General features: G+C 40.0%; 3 protein-coding genes and 1 long non-coding RNA gene across 5 annotated transcripts; 1 reads left to right on the top strand and 3 right to left on the bottom strand.

The window, feature by feature from the left end:
• Positions 1–1,269: 1,269 nt before the first annotated feature.
• LOC127350077 (uncharacterized) lies at positions 1,270–1,571 on the bottom strand. The gene is made up of 2 exons (XR_007880514.1): positions 1,474–1,571; positions 1,270–1,385 (listed from the first exon to the last, which is right to left on the bottom strand). It is a non-coding gene; the product is annotated as an uncharacterized LOC127350077 (long non-coding RNA).
• Positions 1,569–5,861, bottom strand: LOC127350656 (leucine-rich repeat-containing protein 66). The gene is made up of 4 exons (XM_051377474.1): positions 4,907–5,861; positions 2,030–2,199; positions 1,704–1,807; positions 1,569–1,599 (listed from the first exon to the last, which is right to left on the bottom strand). The coding sequence occupies exons 1-4, from the start codon at positions 5,340–5,342 to the stop codon at positions 1,569–1,571; spliced, it is 741 nt and encodes a 246-aa protein (XP_051233434.1). The 5' UTR covers positions 5,343–5,861.
• A 102-nt stretch (positions 5,862–5,963) lies between these two features.
• On the bottom strand, positions 5,964–9,842 carry sgcb (sarcoglycan, beta (dystrophin-associated glycoprotein)). Of its 2 annotated transcripts, none has more exons than XM_051376304.1 (6): positions 9,731–9,842; positions 8,751–8,960; positions 8,450–8,635; positions 8,168–8,359; positions 7,419–7,550; positions 5,964–7,228 (listed from the first exon to the last, which is right to left on the bottom strand). In XM_051376304.1, exons 1-6 carry the CDS (start codon positions 9,743–9,745, stop codon positions 7,028–7,030), a joined length of 936 nt encoding a protein of 311 aa, XP_051232264.1. In that variant the 5' UTR covers positions 9,746–9,842; the 3' UTR covers positions 5,964–7,027. The 2 variants fall into 2 exon arrangements, with proteins under 2 accessions (XP_051232264.1, XP_051232263.1); XM_051376303.1 differs by having other exon boundaries at positions 8,751–8,987; positions 9,731–9,760.
• A 731-nt stretch (positions 9,843–10,573) lies between these two features.
• Positions 10,574–15,995, top strand: spata18 (spermatogenesis associated 18). The gene is made up of 12 exons (XM_051376297.1): positions 10,574–10,949; positions 11,877–11,982; positions 12,072–12,187; positions 12,380–12,498; positions 12,745–12,840; positions 12,946–13,080; positions 13,179–13,410; positions 13,567–13,725; positions 13,814–13,989; positions 14,292–14,415; positions 14,538–14,606; positions 14,881–15,995. The coding sequence occupies exons 1-12, from the start codon at positions 10,863–10,865 to the stop codon at positions 14,935–14,937; spliced, it is 1,476 nt and encodes a 491-aa protein (XP_051232257.1). The 5' UTR covers positions 10,574–10,862; the 3' UTR covers positions 14,938–15,995.
• Positions 15,996–16,028: the final 33 nt, after the last annotated feature.

Genomic DNA, 16,028 nt, shown 5'->3' with positions numbered 1-16,028 from the left:
ATCATCATGATTAAATCCCACTGGCCTGATGGGGTCTAAACCATGGTTCTGCTGTTGAAAACTAGCATCTTGTTTAAGGCAAGCATTAGTGACAGGTTTATTGTGGTTTCTTTCTATATCCTCCTCTTCCTCTTGGTCTGAGTTCACAGTGTATTTTGTAGGCTCATCCTCACTGACATATGAGCTGGAGCTGGACATATCATCCCTCTGCTGTTTATCTAAAGTGGGTGCCACAATCAGTTTTGAATCCTTAAAAGAACCACACACACTGCTGGACCTTGGAGACATGCTCCGAACAGAATCACTAAATTCAAATTGTTCATCATTCTCCTGCCACAGATCAGGGTCTGTTTGGTTGGGGCTCTTTGTATGTGGTGACCAGTCTGCAAAGGGCACAGAAGAAAATCCAGGAATTTCACTTCCCTCTATAGAAATTTGTGGCACCACTACTTTTCTTGCTGGTGACAAATCAGCTCTCTGCTGAACAGAGTCCTCTGCCAGCTGAGGAGACTTTGGCGTTGTGTGATCTCCCTCTGCCATTTGGTCTTCATATACTTCAGATAGGGAAGAATCCGAGCATGAAGAGAAGCTTCTCCTCTTTTCCAGCTCAACAGGGTCTGGGATGTGTTCAAACTCTATGTTGTGTGTGCGACCTGCATCAGTGATGCCTGAGAGGTTTCTGCAGTCTTTCTTGTTTTCCACTGGACTACTTTGTCGTAAGCTGTTTTCACTTCCTGAATCTCCAGCTGTATGTGTATCCTTATCAGCCATAGCTGCTTCACATTCAATCACTGTATCATTGTTAATGCTTTCCTGATCGCCACTGGCTACAGTATCATAATATTGTACATTGCTGTTTTCTATAAAGTCTACAGTGCTAAATGTGACTCTCCTTTCCCTATGAGTGCCTGTCTCTTCTGGTTCCTCGCCATTGGAGTAGGCCTCATTGTCATATTGTCTTTGTTCTACTGTTGAAACAGAGTTGGTTTGAGGGGAGCTTTTCTTGTTGGTGACCCTTCTCCAAAGAACATCTATACAAGGTCTTGCTAGGACTCCTAGGATAAACGCTATCAGAAATGTGATGAAAACAGACAGACAGACAGCCAGAGCCAAATCAGACTGTGTGGCTGTCTGATTCCTTACTTGACCTATTTTATTTAGGGTGCCTTGTGGAATTATTTGTTCGCTGGTTCTGGGTAAACTTCTAGTGTTTCTTCTTGCACCTCCTATTTTACTGATTTGGAGGTTAAAAACAGACAAATCTTCACGTTCTTCAGATAGACACACATATAGTCCTGTGTCTCTCTCTGTGATGTCATTGATGAGTAGACCAGGCTGAGGTTGGCTTACAGATGCTTGACCACTGGGCGTCCACCACATTGAATCTACAAAAAAAAAAAGACATTGACATGCAGTTGGATTGACCTACATAGTTCTGTATAAGTTATCTTACACTTTTTTTGACTGTGTTACCTTGTGTAGAGCAAGACAGCAGTATCTCAGAGCCACTATAGACAGTCACATCTTGGTGGACCTCTGGCTTATTTTCAGTACTAAAACAGTTAAGGTCATCCTCCTCCAACTGTAGCAGGTCTCTTCCTGAAAGGATGGAAGGGGAATCACACACCACACTCCAGGCCTGCAGGCCTCTGCTGCTGTCATAGGCCATCCGCCTTCTTAGACTGCGCATACTGCAATCACACTGCCATCTGTTCCCACCCAGTCTAACATGCACCCCCATGTTACGCAGAGAAACGTACATCAAAGGATGGAGACTGGTCAACATGTTGAAGCTCAGATCAAGGACCTTTTAAGGAAGACAGCAGATGTTGAGATGTGTAATTTAATTGTTAAAACAATTTAATGAAATATTCCCGAAATAAAAGCTACATTATCTTTCTTTTAGACAATCCTTTCCTAAAAATGACTGATAAATAAAGAATGTGTGGCATCACTAAGTGTATTGTTGGAATACTAAATTGTCTGTGCATTTTTTTTAATAAATTAGATTTAAAAAAAACATTGTTACCTGGAGCTGGGCTAACTCCTGAAACATCTGTGGATGGAGACTTGTGATGAGATTATGTTGCAGGTGTAGCTCTTTTAGCTGCCGAAGGTGGCTGAGGTCTTCTTGTCGTAAAGTTGAGATCCTATTGAAGGAGAGCTGCAGAACCTGTAATGACTCACTACCTTCCAGCCCTGGATGACAGAAAACAAGAGCTGTAATTAGAACTCAACAGGAACCACGTTACAGGTTTTTATTGACAACAACAGAGGCCAGTCAGTCTCTTCTCATTCCTGTACTGCTTTATCTTATTCACTGTGAATGCAAGGTGAAAAACGTTTTTTAGCTATGAAGTTGATTTGTTGGAGTACTGCAGTGTTTCCGATGCTGAGATTAAATAATGTAAACTACAGCCCTCTTACTCTCTCACTCTGTGGACTTCTATATAGTGAATAGTGTAAAATGTTTGAATCGAACACCCCTTTCCTAGAATATTAATCCAGATTGTTCTGGCTTATTTTCACCGAAATAATTCTTACAATATGACTAATTAGGGGCTAAGAATTTTCCTGTGGTACTCATTCTCCCCTGGTGTCTCCCCCTTTTCACTAGCCAGAGACAGTCTCCCTGAGAGAGCTGGGCTGAAGTAAGCCACTGTGGATCTGTGCTTCATTAGAGTGGCACTGAAGGTTTTGTGAGCTGAATACCAAACAGGAAAGAAGTCTATGACTGTCAAGACAGCTCTTGCTGAGTAAATGGGCTGTCCACACATGCCTATAATACAACCATAGTGAAAGCATGTCTTTGAAACACACATATGTTCAAAAAGGCAGAGGGAATTCTATGAAATCCCATGATGCAGAGGAAAACGTAAGAGTTGTACTGCATGTTTACATGTTTCTTTGAGCCACTGGAATGTCAATAAAAACTGTGACTGGCTGAAGGGAGTACAGTGTATTATCTTGGGAGGTTTAATCATTTCTGAGTGGAGCAAAGTACTTAAGATAAAGGATCAATGAGAGGGTTGGTTAGATGTGAGAATCAAATAAAAGGACAGTAGCAATTCACATAGCTCACAGATTTATTCTACGATATAGAGGTTAGTAGACCTCAGACTAACTTTTTAGGATGAAATTGGCTAAATAAATATGCCTAGTCTGACTATCTGACTATCTGACTCATGGACATTTCTCAACAGCACTCCAGAGGGAAATTAAAGGTGTGCATCATGTTTACTGGGCAATTTAACTATCAGGTACATAACCTTTAACCCCTAAACCATCACCCACACACAAAAACAGTTTTAAAAAAAAGACACATTCATGTGTAATTTGATCATGTAATGATAAAATTGTCTAGGCCAGGGATCAGGTCACAAGATAAATCACAAATGATCAATGGGACAAGAATTTTTTTTTTTTTAAAAACCCAATTTCTTAACATACACACACAGAGAACATTGAACAAGCATTTTGGTAGAAACAGTTAGGCCCCATCAAGGTAGAAATTCATTAAGAGTGGGTGTCATTATGTCTACCTCCTGATTATACTCCTTAGAGATACTACAGTTTATATCTTGAGTACACACCCAGACAATATACATTCCATGAGACTATTTAGCCTTACAACATATTGGGTGTGGTCTATAAGTCATCATAAGGTACTAACCAATATCGTTAAAACTATACTGTGCATGTCAAGTCTGTAGAATGACTGCCTACTCTTTTTCTACTGATGTTAGTAGCTTAAGATTTTGTGATTATAATCAAAATCAGAATTGGGTTTATTGCCAAGTAAGTTAACACATACGAGCAATTTGCCCCGGTGCATTGGTGCATAGGAATCCCAAAAAATCAAGTAATTTTTAAATAAAAATAAAAATAATATAAAAATAATGGTAATGTGTAGGATTATTCAATTTACTTTTTTACACAGTACATGTGTGTTGGCAGTGGTGTTGGAAAGTACATTTACTTAAGTTCTTCACTGAGGTACAGTTTTGAGGTACTTTCATTTTACATTACTTTATATTACATTTCTTCACTACTTCACCTGCTGTGGTAGTTACTAGTGACTATTCAGGTTAAGATTTCACATACAAAACAGATGATCAGTTGTTAGTAAAATATGATGCAATGGTATAGTTTAAACTACATATGTCAAGTAACTAAATTAGCTCCACCTTGACCAACTACAGAATTTAAGTGCTGCTTACACGTAGCCTCATCAATAATAGATAGATAGATAGATAGATAGATAGATAGATAGATAGGTAGGTAGGTAGGTAGGTAGGTAGGTAGGTAGGTAGGTAGGTAGGTAGGTAGGTAGGTAGATACTTTATTTATCGCGAGGGAAATTCAAGTATCCAGTAGCATACAAAATACAAAACATACATTAAACCTATATTAGACTAAAATTAAAATCCCTAACCTTAAGAATATAATAAAAAATAAAATAGAAGATAAAATATAAAGTATACATTAAACATAAAGGGCCTATATATAATAAATAGTCTTATAATATAATGATAGAGCCATAAGAGGGGCAAATGTTTAAGCTACTTTTACTAATGTAAATGATCTGAATGGTTGATAAATAAATTAAAACCTGATTATTAAGTTTATGAACAGACACTCTACTTTCATGCACTGAATATATAGATAACAGATGATATGGAAGTGTTTGAGAGTGTTTGATATTTCTGAACGTGTGAAGATACTTCTAAACCAGACTGAGCACCCGTGCAAGATCTTTATCCCAATCAATAGTAAAGACATTTTAATATGTAACAGAACACAATTTCTTTGTGCTGATATCACTGGAAGCTATGCTTATTATACTGTTAATGTGCTGTGATAGGGTTTTATATATGGGTGTATAACTATATTACACCTGACTCACCCTCTGGGAGTTGCTCTAGCTGATTCCTCTCAACAGAGAGGAGCTGCAGGGTGGGGGCCCAAGATACACATCCCTGTTTGCTCCAAGGTCTCAAGCGACGTAGATGTCTGCCACTGACATAACGGCCTCCCACCTTTCTCTCGATGCAGAGGGACAAGCGTGTGATACTATTGTTTCCCAGCCATACATTCTTGAGGTTACGATGCGGTTGGTCGAGTGTTACAGAGTCAAGGAGGTTATGAGACAAGTCTAGCTCGGTGACAGAGTCTTGGATGCCTTGTGGCACCAGGGAAAGGCCAGAGGAGGAACAGTTCAACAGGGGAGCTCTCTGACAGGTGCAGGGCTCTGGGCAGGCAGGTAGGGGAGAGGAGCGATGAAGCCCCAGGGAGACAAAGAGCAGTACAGCAGCCAAGAATGGCCCCTGTGCCACTGCCATCGCAACCCGTCAATCTGAGGGAACAGATACATCATGAATAACAGAAACAAATAAGGTCAATTTTTACCATTAGGATATGTTGTATGAAAGACAGTACAATCAATACTACAATCAAATGCTATTAGATCAAAAGCAAAACATGTATAATTCTTCATCAGTTATTCATTAAATTAAAAGAAATCTATGATATACAATAATACAAACAGTAAATTAACTAAAAACATCAAACTCACCTGCGTATCCACTGTCTGACAAGCTGACAGGAAAACCTGTGACTCTTTTCACACCCAGAGTGCTTTCAGTGTATTAACTTTGTCTCCAGCAGTTCTGATCAAAGTCTGAAGAATATTTCACTGCGTCGAGCATAACATGCACTAACCCAAATGCCATTCAGTGATTCATTCAATCATTTACATGTCTAGTTAATGTCTTACTGTCATTGTTTTCCTGTTTATGTATGTTAGATAACCACGATCCTGAGGGTTTATGGCAAGGAGGACCATGCCCACGGTTGCACATTCTATTAGACAATAAAACAGCATAATGAGGCACAGTATTCTTTTATGACTTTAAATGAGCATGTAAACACCTGAGACATTTACTGAAACCAAGGATAAGAAGTTTCACATAGCAACTTGTTTCTTTATTGAAACAAACATAGCAATGAAATGTTGGACAAATATTCAAATAAGGCTGATTGCCTTTCTTTTTTTTTCATTTAGTTGATCAAAAACACTCTCACAACAGGCTTTGTGATACTTTCTGATATTTCTCAAGAGCAGCACTGTTATAAAACGGACAAGACAACCCAAAGCAAAATGAAAGTCAAATCTTTTATACTATATTGCACAAAAGTCAAACAACTCAATATAGGCTTCAAACCAAGCTACTGATTATTTAAACTTTCCTGACATTCATAAACATCAACATTTAAAGAGATTTGCATTAATCTGTAGCATAACTTAGTGCACTCGCTCTCGTTCTGTTTTTCAATACTGTATTATGTTGTTGTAAAAAGGATTTGCAACAAAATTAGAATAATACATATATATTATATTCTATATCCTCCCTTGTAAATCCATTGGCACGTGCATTATAGACAATCCAAAATGTGGAGAAAAAGACCTTCTCTGCGTACTGGACGGCTTAAAATGTATCTTATGTTTTACACTTTATCCCAAATTTAATAATACACAAATCAGTATAATCATGTAGTGTCTCACCCTTGTCAGTGAATATAATAAAGAAAATATCAAACACAGCTGCCAGAAACAATGAACAGCAAATAATAAAATACACAATCCGTCTGCAAGGTTTGTAAATTAGTAACACTGGACGGTAAGGCAAAAAGTAAATACTGTAGCTTCTAACTCCAATCAATGGGCAATGTAAACCAATGATATGGCATTATACATTTTAGATAAAGTTGGCAAACCTGCGGAACAATAAAAACACTTTAGCACTTACATCTGTTAATATCTTTGGCCAAGTGGCAATGAACTGTAACACAATTCCTGTTTGGCAACAAAATCAGGAGCACAGAATTAATCAGGTGAGCTGCAGAGGTATCATTATGTGCAAGTAATGATGAATGGCCTATAAAATGTTCTACATATGCACATTTGTAATCTGACATCAGTGGTGACAGATTGTGGGGGGGATACAGTAGATTCCAGTCAAGTCTCCTAGTGAGCTTTTCTACATGGGTTATCTGAAGTCTGGCAGCCCATATTGCGATATTTCACCTGTACACGGAACAGAGTCCCATCTGCACACATGCAGAGCTTGTACCTCTCCAGACCTTCATCGAAATACACATCTGCGGCAGAATTGGGGATGCGTGTAGCGTTGAACATGACTGATCCATTGAGGATGATGCTGTTCTCCTGCAAAGAGAAAACCCACCCATCCTTACACATTCATCTTCATTAGCTTTAAACTGTATTCATGCAACACTTATTTTAAAAGGACAAGATCTGGGGAATTTTGTACCAACGTGGAAAACAGGCACTCCTCAACCCCAGTGTCACATATGCAGTCATATTAACAGGACATGTTGGTGCATTTCAGACTTACAGCCCTGAGCTCAATGCCTCCACCCATTTTGAACTCTACGGTCCGGCCCATGATGTTGACGCCCTCGTTTCCACGAATGATGGCCTTGCTGTCACCTTTAATGTTTAGGTCAGATGCTGCACTGCTGGTGATCTAAAATCAGAGACAAAGCATTATATTTGTCAACACTACAAACAGCATATACACAGGCATTAGAAAGTATTTAGACTCCACTATCATTCACACATATGTGTGTTATAAACTTTATGTAAAAATATAGAATGCAATGTCAAACCAAGTTCTGAAATATATTTTCCCCCATTTATTAAAGCTAAAATATCTTCCAGCTGTATGTTTTACCATTGTAAACTCAGCCTTGAGTCTTCTCGGATCTGTATTTATCAGCTTTGGACACCTGCTTCTCTTTCAGATTCTCTAAAACCCTCCAGGAAGCATTGGTGAACTCTCTGGATATTCAGATTTCCAATCTGGGCTTTGGTTGGGCCTACAGGACTTTCAGATACTTATTCTGCTATTGACGTGTTGAAAACTGAATTTATACCTGAGTCTAACTCCATTTTATTCTGACAAAGCTCAGTGTGTTCCTGGCGACTTTTCAATCTGTTATGTATTCATTTGCAACATTTCTAAAAATTACATTTCACTTGAGACCATTATGGGATATTGTGTACTGACAGTACTTTGTACACAGGTTGTGAAACACTAACATAATAAATGAAGCTATCAGACATTATAACCATGATACACACCCTTTCAGTAGACGCCTTTTTAACACTTAGGACTTTGACTCCTTTGGGCAAATGGAACTCATGGTTTTCAAAGTCTGTGCTGAAGAACGTGTTCTGCGTGCGAGGGTCTGTGAAGGATATGCCAACATCACTGACGACTGAGGTCTTGTCCTTCTCTACACTCAGCTTAGTAGTGCCTTGCTGGAACACAACCTGGAACAACATACATAAAATAAAAGAGAAGAGTTCATTTTCTCTGTAACAGGCTCAGTCATCACTGTAAATGTACACTGCGTTTCTCACCGGATTATTGTTGCCCACCAGGACCAAGTCCTGGTCCTTACGGCCTCCTACTGTGCTCTTGTGCAGTGGATGAACGATGCCCATGTCCGCCTTCTGCTTGAAGCGCAGCAGGCCACTCTCATGGAACTCCATACTGTCGCAGCCATTGGGACCGATCCGGATCACTGTCCATATGACCAGAGTGATCTGAGGGGGACAGAGTTGTTGTTGTAGTGATCATTCTGTGTCAACTCTTAACCACCATTTTGTTCTTCAGAGGACCCATTAGATGAATAAGTACAATGAGTCTTGCAGTACTCACAATGAGGTTAATTAAGGCGAGGAGGAAGAGGAGAACAACAATGCAAACAGCCATGTTTCCCTTGCGTCCTCTCAGCCCTGTCTTATGAAGACGTTCTTCTTCTATGGGTACATAGCCTGCTTTGAAGTTACTGTTGTGTTCCTTGTTGATGGTGCGTCGTTCTATAGCCTTCTCCCGCATGGACTTCTTCACAGGCCCGTTGGAACTCTCCTGGAAGGCAAAACCATCTCTGAGACACTTTGCGGTGAGGAGGACCATAAGGAATCAGTATTTATGTTTCAGTCATGAAATTACACATTAAAAATAACTACTCACCTACAATTTTTAGGCTTATAACACCCTTTATAGAGATCATACTGGAGTTGTTCTTTTAAAATCAAATATCCTCTCCAATAGATGATCAGAAAATCTGTCATTTTACAAGAAGTTGTCAGGCAACATCTTTTTTTTGTGCGTTTCTCGCTCAGATTAAAACATGGATTTTTCTGTACATGAAACTCTCCCCAAATTTACATTTACTGTCCCTAGTCATATCAAACTCAAGGGTTTAGTTCCTACTTATTTTCAGTGTCTCCTGTTTCTCTGCGCTGGAATGCCTCTCAGTTAAATGCCCCGCGACTGCCCGTCTGTGGCCATAACTAAAAATAAACTGCACTCATTTTGGCAGCAAAATAGAAATTAACTCGACTGTCTCATTATCAGACAGAGTCTATGCTCTTTATATTCGCAAAATTACTTTGCAGTCAAACAGCAGGTTAGCTACAATAATAAGATTTTTATGTCTACATAACGCTCCCTATAATAACGAAGGCCAGCGTTTATCCCACTGATATCATCGTGGGGCCGACAACACAGCCGACTACATTTATATTTCTTATACCAGCTAACTTGGGAAGACATATTATTGCCCTCTTAACAAACACCGCAGCAAAACAATTAGCAAAATGCAAGAATAACAACAAATATTGAACATAACGGACCTGTTCAGACGCCATGTTGACCCTCCCTCTCCTGCTTGCCGAGTGACAGGGAACATACCACTTTCCACAGTGGAAGGCGAAACAACTGGAAATGTTGGGAGAGACTGAGAGGAAGATACCTACTCACGAATAAAAAAGGTTACCTTCTTACGAACGAGAACAAACCGAGGGCATTATTATTTGCACTCATATATATCTATGATTTGCACTGAGCGAGCCCCAAACAATGAACATTTCTATCACAATTAAAGATGGTACATTCCAAGTTCAACCAGCCAATGACAGAAGGATCCTAAAATAGAAAAACATGTCCATTCATATTTTCCATAGGTAAACTGCCAGACGGGCCATAACACCAGCTCTCCCTTTTTATTAATAATGATACACAAACTGTATTTGGTTTAAAAAATAAATAAATAAAAGTATAAAAAGGTATTAGTAAAGATATTAGTGCCCCAATGCCATTTATTATTATTATTATTGTTTAACACCAAATCTGAAATGATAGACGTAACGTTATGTAGTTTATCTTTTAGCCTTAGCCTAGTATGACTTGGGCCTCATCCTTTTTTAAATGACCTAATATCACCAATGCTCACCAATGAGTTTTTTTTAGAAATGTATTATTGTTGTTGTTGTCTTATTAAACGTGCTAATAATCTACCAAACACTCCGTGCACATGTAATGCAATTTAGTATGGCAACTTTAGTAAGAGCGACTGTATTATAATCGGATTTGATCCAACACAGCTCACCTGGGCGGAAACATCAGCATATATCTGTGTCACAGAAGGTTTACTCTGCCGGCCTTTGGTGTCGTTTGACAGTGTGACATTACAGTATTTACACGACGGGAGAGCAGAGCCTGCAGCCTGCAGAGCACTGACTGAGAGGGCTCTCTGTTCATCCGTCACCAGTTATTTATTTAAAACACTGTGGTTTGGTTGTCGCCTCGTCTCCTTGGTTGCCACAACTGAGGCGGTGCTTGGCATCTGTGTCGTAACGTTAGGTGGAGAAAGCTGCCAGGACAGGAATTTTTACTGCACTTCCCTCAGAGATTATACCCCCCCCCCGGCTGTTGTCCTCCTCCCGGGGCATTTTAAACCTATTACGGTAGTTATTGTGGACGGACATGGCCGACAATCTGAGGAGACTGACCAACACATCTTCCTTCAGCGTCTTACAGGACAAGCTTGAGAGCTGGCACAAAGACTACCATGTAAGTTCATTAATAAGTAATGACCGACCCAAATCTGACCAAAGCACTTCATCAGTGCCCTCGGCCACCCTGGCTGTCACTTCCACGATGGTTATCTCAGGAATTAGCTAGTGGCTAAATATTATAACGTTATGTGTGTAGCATACAGTTGAGGTCGAGTCAAAGCGTTGGAGGTAACTTATACCCTCCTCCTCTAGAAATTATAAGTGGCTTTGTTTACTAATGTCGACTGGTGATTGTTTCACTCCCGTAAAATGGATTTGTTTTGTACCCATTATTATTATGTTATCTACGGATAACGCAGGAAAGGTGCAGTGGTTGTAAATGCATGCATCATTTAAAACTTTACAGTGAAGGAATGCACTTGTTTAGATTACATTGATTTCCCGGTAGAGTTTGGTTGCTACGGACGCCAGTCGCCATGGCTACTGTCGGACTATTCCAAAGATCTTTTATTGCACTGATGGTTCACGTCCTGTTACTTCCTGTAGAAATCCGCCGTGTGGCCACACCGGAACGGCGCGTTGCAGAGCGACTGGAAATGACTTGTCCAAACTTATAGAGTGAAAGAAAGAGTGACACTATATAAATATAGTGATTACTTGCTGGTTACACTACAAATGTACAAAACAGTCAATGAATGGCATTACACTTTTTGCTGTGTCATAGTGTCTTGCAACAGAAGTGGGCTAGCTACCTGTTGCTTCTCTTGGATAGTAATAACAATGCTTTTTTATTAAGGTTTTAAAAACGTGAAAAATAACCTTTTTAACATAGAATATATATATATCTATATAAATATATAGAAAGCACAACAGAAAAGAGCAAGCCTATAGGATACAGGCGGTAGATTTTTATAATTTCAAGTGCTTTATGGGTTTTTATGTAAAAATGGACTCATTGACTGACTCATGTTTACCCTCCCAGGTTATTTCCTGTGACCAGAATCTAAATAGATGTTGTGAGCTGATTGAACTAACCTCCAAGATCCAGGGCCAACTGTTCGCCATCCTCAACCTCACAGCTACTGAAGGTAAGCTTTACATTGGAAGTATGGGACTTTTATTTATAAAGCATTAACAAGGTCGTAACTACTCACAAACTATTTCAACACTCTCTCAGGTGGACACTATGCTGGAGTGGACACTCTCAAAATGCGCTTGCTGCCGTGGCTTGGAACCTGTTTCTCAATGGCGAGGCCCTCAGTCACTGATGACACCAGTCTACAGCTCATCCAGGTGACATAATATTTGACTGTAGGCTTAATGTCACAGAATGTTAATGGATTTAGTAATGAGACATTATCCAGTGTAACACTACAGCATTGACAGAAAATACATAAAAATGTTCAGCCAATTCAAATAATTTCCCCATCTGGTGTTGTGGTTACTGTATGTCCCTTGTACTGTATCATCATTTGTTATTATCAGGATTCAGTGGAAAAGAACAGAAGGATCAGGGAGCTCTCTGCTTCCCATGATAGCGACATGCTGAAGATGGACACTGAGCTGTGCTCCACTCGCCGGCAGCTGGACTCTGTCAGAGCAGAGTGAGTCAAGGAGAAATAAGACAGAGTAGAAGTGGAGCAAATGGACTGCAGCCAGCTGGGGTTTCCTACCTCAACTTACATTGCTCATGTTTAGATAACTGACATATTACATGTCCTCATATAAGTCCATGGGCAAGGGGATGTATATAAATGTTGCTTGCACATTGTATTTCACTTTATACCCACCCAGCTGAATTTCCTGCACTGCCAATGAAATACATAAAACATAGTTTTTTGTTCTAACAGATTGGCCGATGCTCAGAATGAACTGGATGAGACAAAGAGCAAATCAGCAACCACTCTGCTGGCCACTGAAGACGAAATATTACAACTGAAAGCAGAGTGGGTGATCACTGTCAAACGTTGCTGTAATGTATTCATTTTTAAAATACAACATACATTATGTAGCCTACTCCTCTGTTGATGTGAAGTGTGTCTGTGTTTCAGTTTGCGATCCGCACTCGAGCAGGTGGAGATTTATAAGAGGAAGCTGGATGCTCTTGATGACTATGAACGGCAGATTCGCTTGCTGAGAGATGAAGTGTCCTACCTGAGCACAGAGAAGGCCATGCTGCAGGAGAGGTACAGCTGCACCCAACACACACCTGCATATAACGTATATACTGTATACACACAGTGATGATGTGCTTTTTTATATGTTTCTCTCTCCGTCTCCCCAGGCTGGTGAGAAGTCGTTCTCCAAGCCCTTTGCCCAGGCTCAGTCGCTCTTCCAGCCCCATGAGGAGTGAGTCTCCCACCAGAGCCCAGCTCACTAACTCCTCACGCCACGCACGCCTCGTATCACGTTTCAGTGACCTGTATGCTGTGGAGCGTCTGGAGGCCCAGACCCTGCTTCGACGCTACATTTCAGACTTAGAGATGGTCCAGAAAATCATCTTCATTGCTGTCGTGGTAAGACTGTTTTTATTGTAGAGCCACCTGCAGATTGGCAAGTGAAGGCAGAGAAAATGAGTCCCAAGTCTTGTTTATTTGGACAGCCTAGTTGATTGATTTAATCAGGGTTGTATATGATTGGCTGGTATATTTTTTCATGTTATCATGTCTCAGGAATCCTTTAAGACAGCAAAACTGGCTTATCGTCAGTTCAAGCTGCGTGTGAGAAAGACGTTGTCCCCATCCCACTTTGGGCCGGAAAGTCTGGAGGATGCAGCTGTGGACTACATTGTCAGAAACCTGGACCTCTATGATGTTCAGGCCAGCGTCAATGTAGGACCAAATACTTCTCCCATGTGTCCTCTGCAGCATTTATGAACAAATAAAGTTTGATACTGAGACTGTGTATTTGACTCCCCAGGATGTGATCAATGCCATGAATGTGAACCCTCGGATCTCTTTCCCGCCAGAGGTGGACTTTATCCTCATCAGTGCCATGATCAGGGACACATGCAGGGTGGCCTTTGCCATGCAGACACTGGACCCCCCACTTGACTTGGCATTTGCCAGCGATGGAGAACTTTACAACGACATCAAGTCAGTCCTTTGTGCAGTACTGTGTCTGAATTATTTATAAAAGTTTGTTCTTTTACAGGAATTAGGTAAAGCTGTGGTGTTCATTTGGTCAGTTTTGATGCATTGTAGTGCTACATTTCCCGACAGTCATTGTAAAACACCACCCCATGAACTGCCGCCAATCACTTCTATTGATATCTATTTCTATTGGTTATTTGCCGCCTCTACCACTAGATGCCGCCCTCAACACTTCGATGACACTCACACACATAAATACTCACAGCTCTCCCCCACTGTTTTCCCCTCACCTCTCCGTCTGACAGGTATCGTCGCAGCTACGACTCCGAGTTCACTGCTCCGCTGGTGTTGTACCATGTGTGGCCGGCCTTGGTGGAAGGAGATGCTGTGGTAGTGAAGGGCGAGGCGGTGACGAGAAGAGGTGCTCTGGTAATGACTGAACAATAGTTAATAAAATATCATAATTCATTGTTTCTCTAGAGAGTAATGTACGAGCATGACAGCACATGAAAAGGCTTTTGTGTTTAATGGCGACAAGTCTGTTTTTGCAGTGGAGCAGAAGCCGGAGCAGAAGTGCCAGCCCTGTACGCTCTCGCTCTCTCAGCCCAAGTCGCAGTCTTGTAAGTCTCTATAAGGCTTGACAGTGCAACAAACACAGAAAGATATAGGCACTGTTGGGGGGTTTGTTCACATAGTGATTTTTGTTGGGTTTGCTCAGCTACTCATAAACGTCAGATTCCTATCAAACTCATATATCACTCTTTTCACTTCACAACATGCATGCACACCCCTGGCCCTAAGGGTATGTAGTTCAAAATCTATTTATTTGTATTTTTATTTTCATTTTACTCAAAAGTTGTAAATATAATCATCATCATCCTTATCTTTTTTTAGGCATTTAACAGCAAAAGAAGTCTGTCTCCTGAACGTCTCACAGCAAGTCGCCTGTGAACTCTGGCCCCTATGTCCACACCTGTACTTGATGTCAGTGAAATAAAGTTTCAGGTATTTTCAACTCAGATTTCATCTGTACAGTATGGTTACACGTATGCTTCCACCAAATAATGCAATACCATCCTTAGATACTGTACCACCCAAAGGCTGCTCGGAGTTTACATTGTCGGAGGGCAGTTTAAAGGCACATTGACCCTAACTAAAGGTCAGAACATTATAGATAATGCAAAATAACCTGGCAGCTAACAGTTGTCTTAGTTTTCTATATTTACTCTGTGACTAAGGTTTTGATAGATAATACTAACAGTCTTTTAGTGATCATCAGAAACTTAAAAGTACATTTTTCAGGGGAAAACTTGACCTGCATTGTAGCACTTTCTTAGGCTGACAGAGAACTATAGCAAACATATTCAACCTTTACTCCTCTCTTCACTTTTCACCAAAAGTCAACATCTATGTAGCAGATTTCTTGGCCGTGTTGTGACATACAGTATGGTGCTAATGATCAGTGCTAACTACAACTCCTCCAGTACTTGAGTGACTGATATTGGTCGTTGTGATTTTTAGTGTTAGTGCTTGCTGTGTTTTTTAAGTTTATTGTTTTTATTTTTTGGTGCTGTTGTTTTATATTCTGAAAATTACTTTTAGGTAAAGTAAGCACAGTAAGGTTTAAGAACATTGCAGCGTAACATAACATGAAATGTTTATGACTGGAGATGGTTTCGCTTTTTAAGTCTGAAATATATTTTTTAATCAATTTTAAATAGTGTTATTGTGTACAAGAATAGGGCCAATAACTCTTTGCAGATTTGTCTGTATGCATTCAATATGACAATTCTTCTTTTTTCCCTCATTTTCAACATTATCATATCCAAAACTACTGAACTTGATTTGCCCCTGGATGGCTTAGATTTAGAAATGATAGCCAATGCTATAGGATAAATTCATGTTGATTTACCTATGATTTGATTTGTGTTGTGTGATGAATATATTCTTTGACTGTGCCTTTTCTGATTGCTTTTTCAAAAGAATAAATAATAACCCTTTAGTTTTCATTTTCTTTTTAAATTGTATTTATTATTGACAGA

This window comes from Dicentrarchus labrax, unplaced genomic scaffold (assembly GCF_905237075.1).
Source record: "Dicentrarchus labrax unplaced genomic scaffold, dlabrax2021, whole genome shotgun sequence".
NCBI classification, from domain to species: domain Eukaryota; kingdom Metazoa; phylum Chordata; class Actinopteri; family Moronidae; genus Dicentrarchus; species Dicentrarchus labrax.
This window is presented reverse-complemented; position numbering and strand designations above follow the sequence as displayed.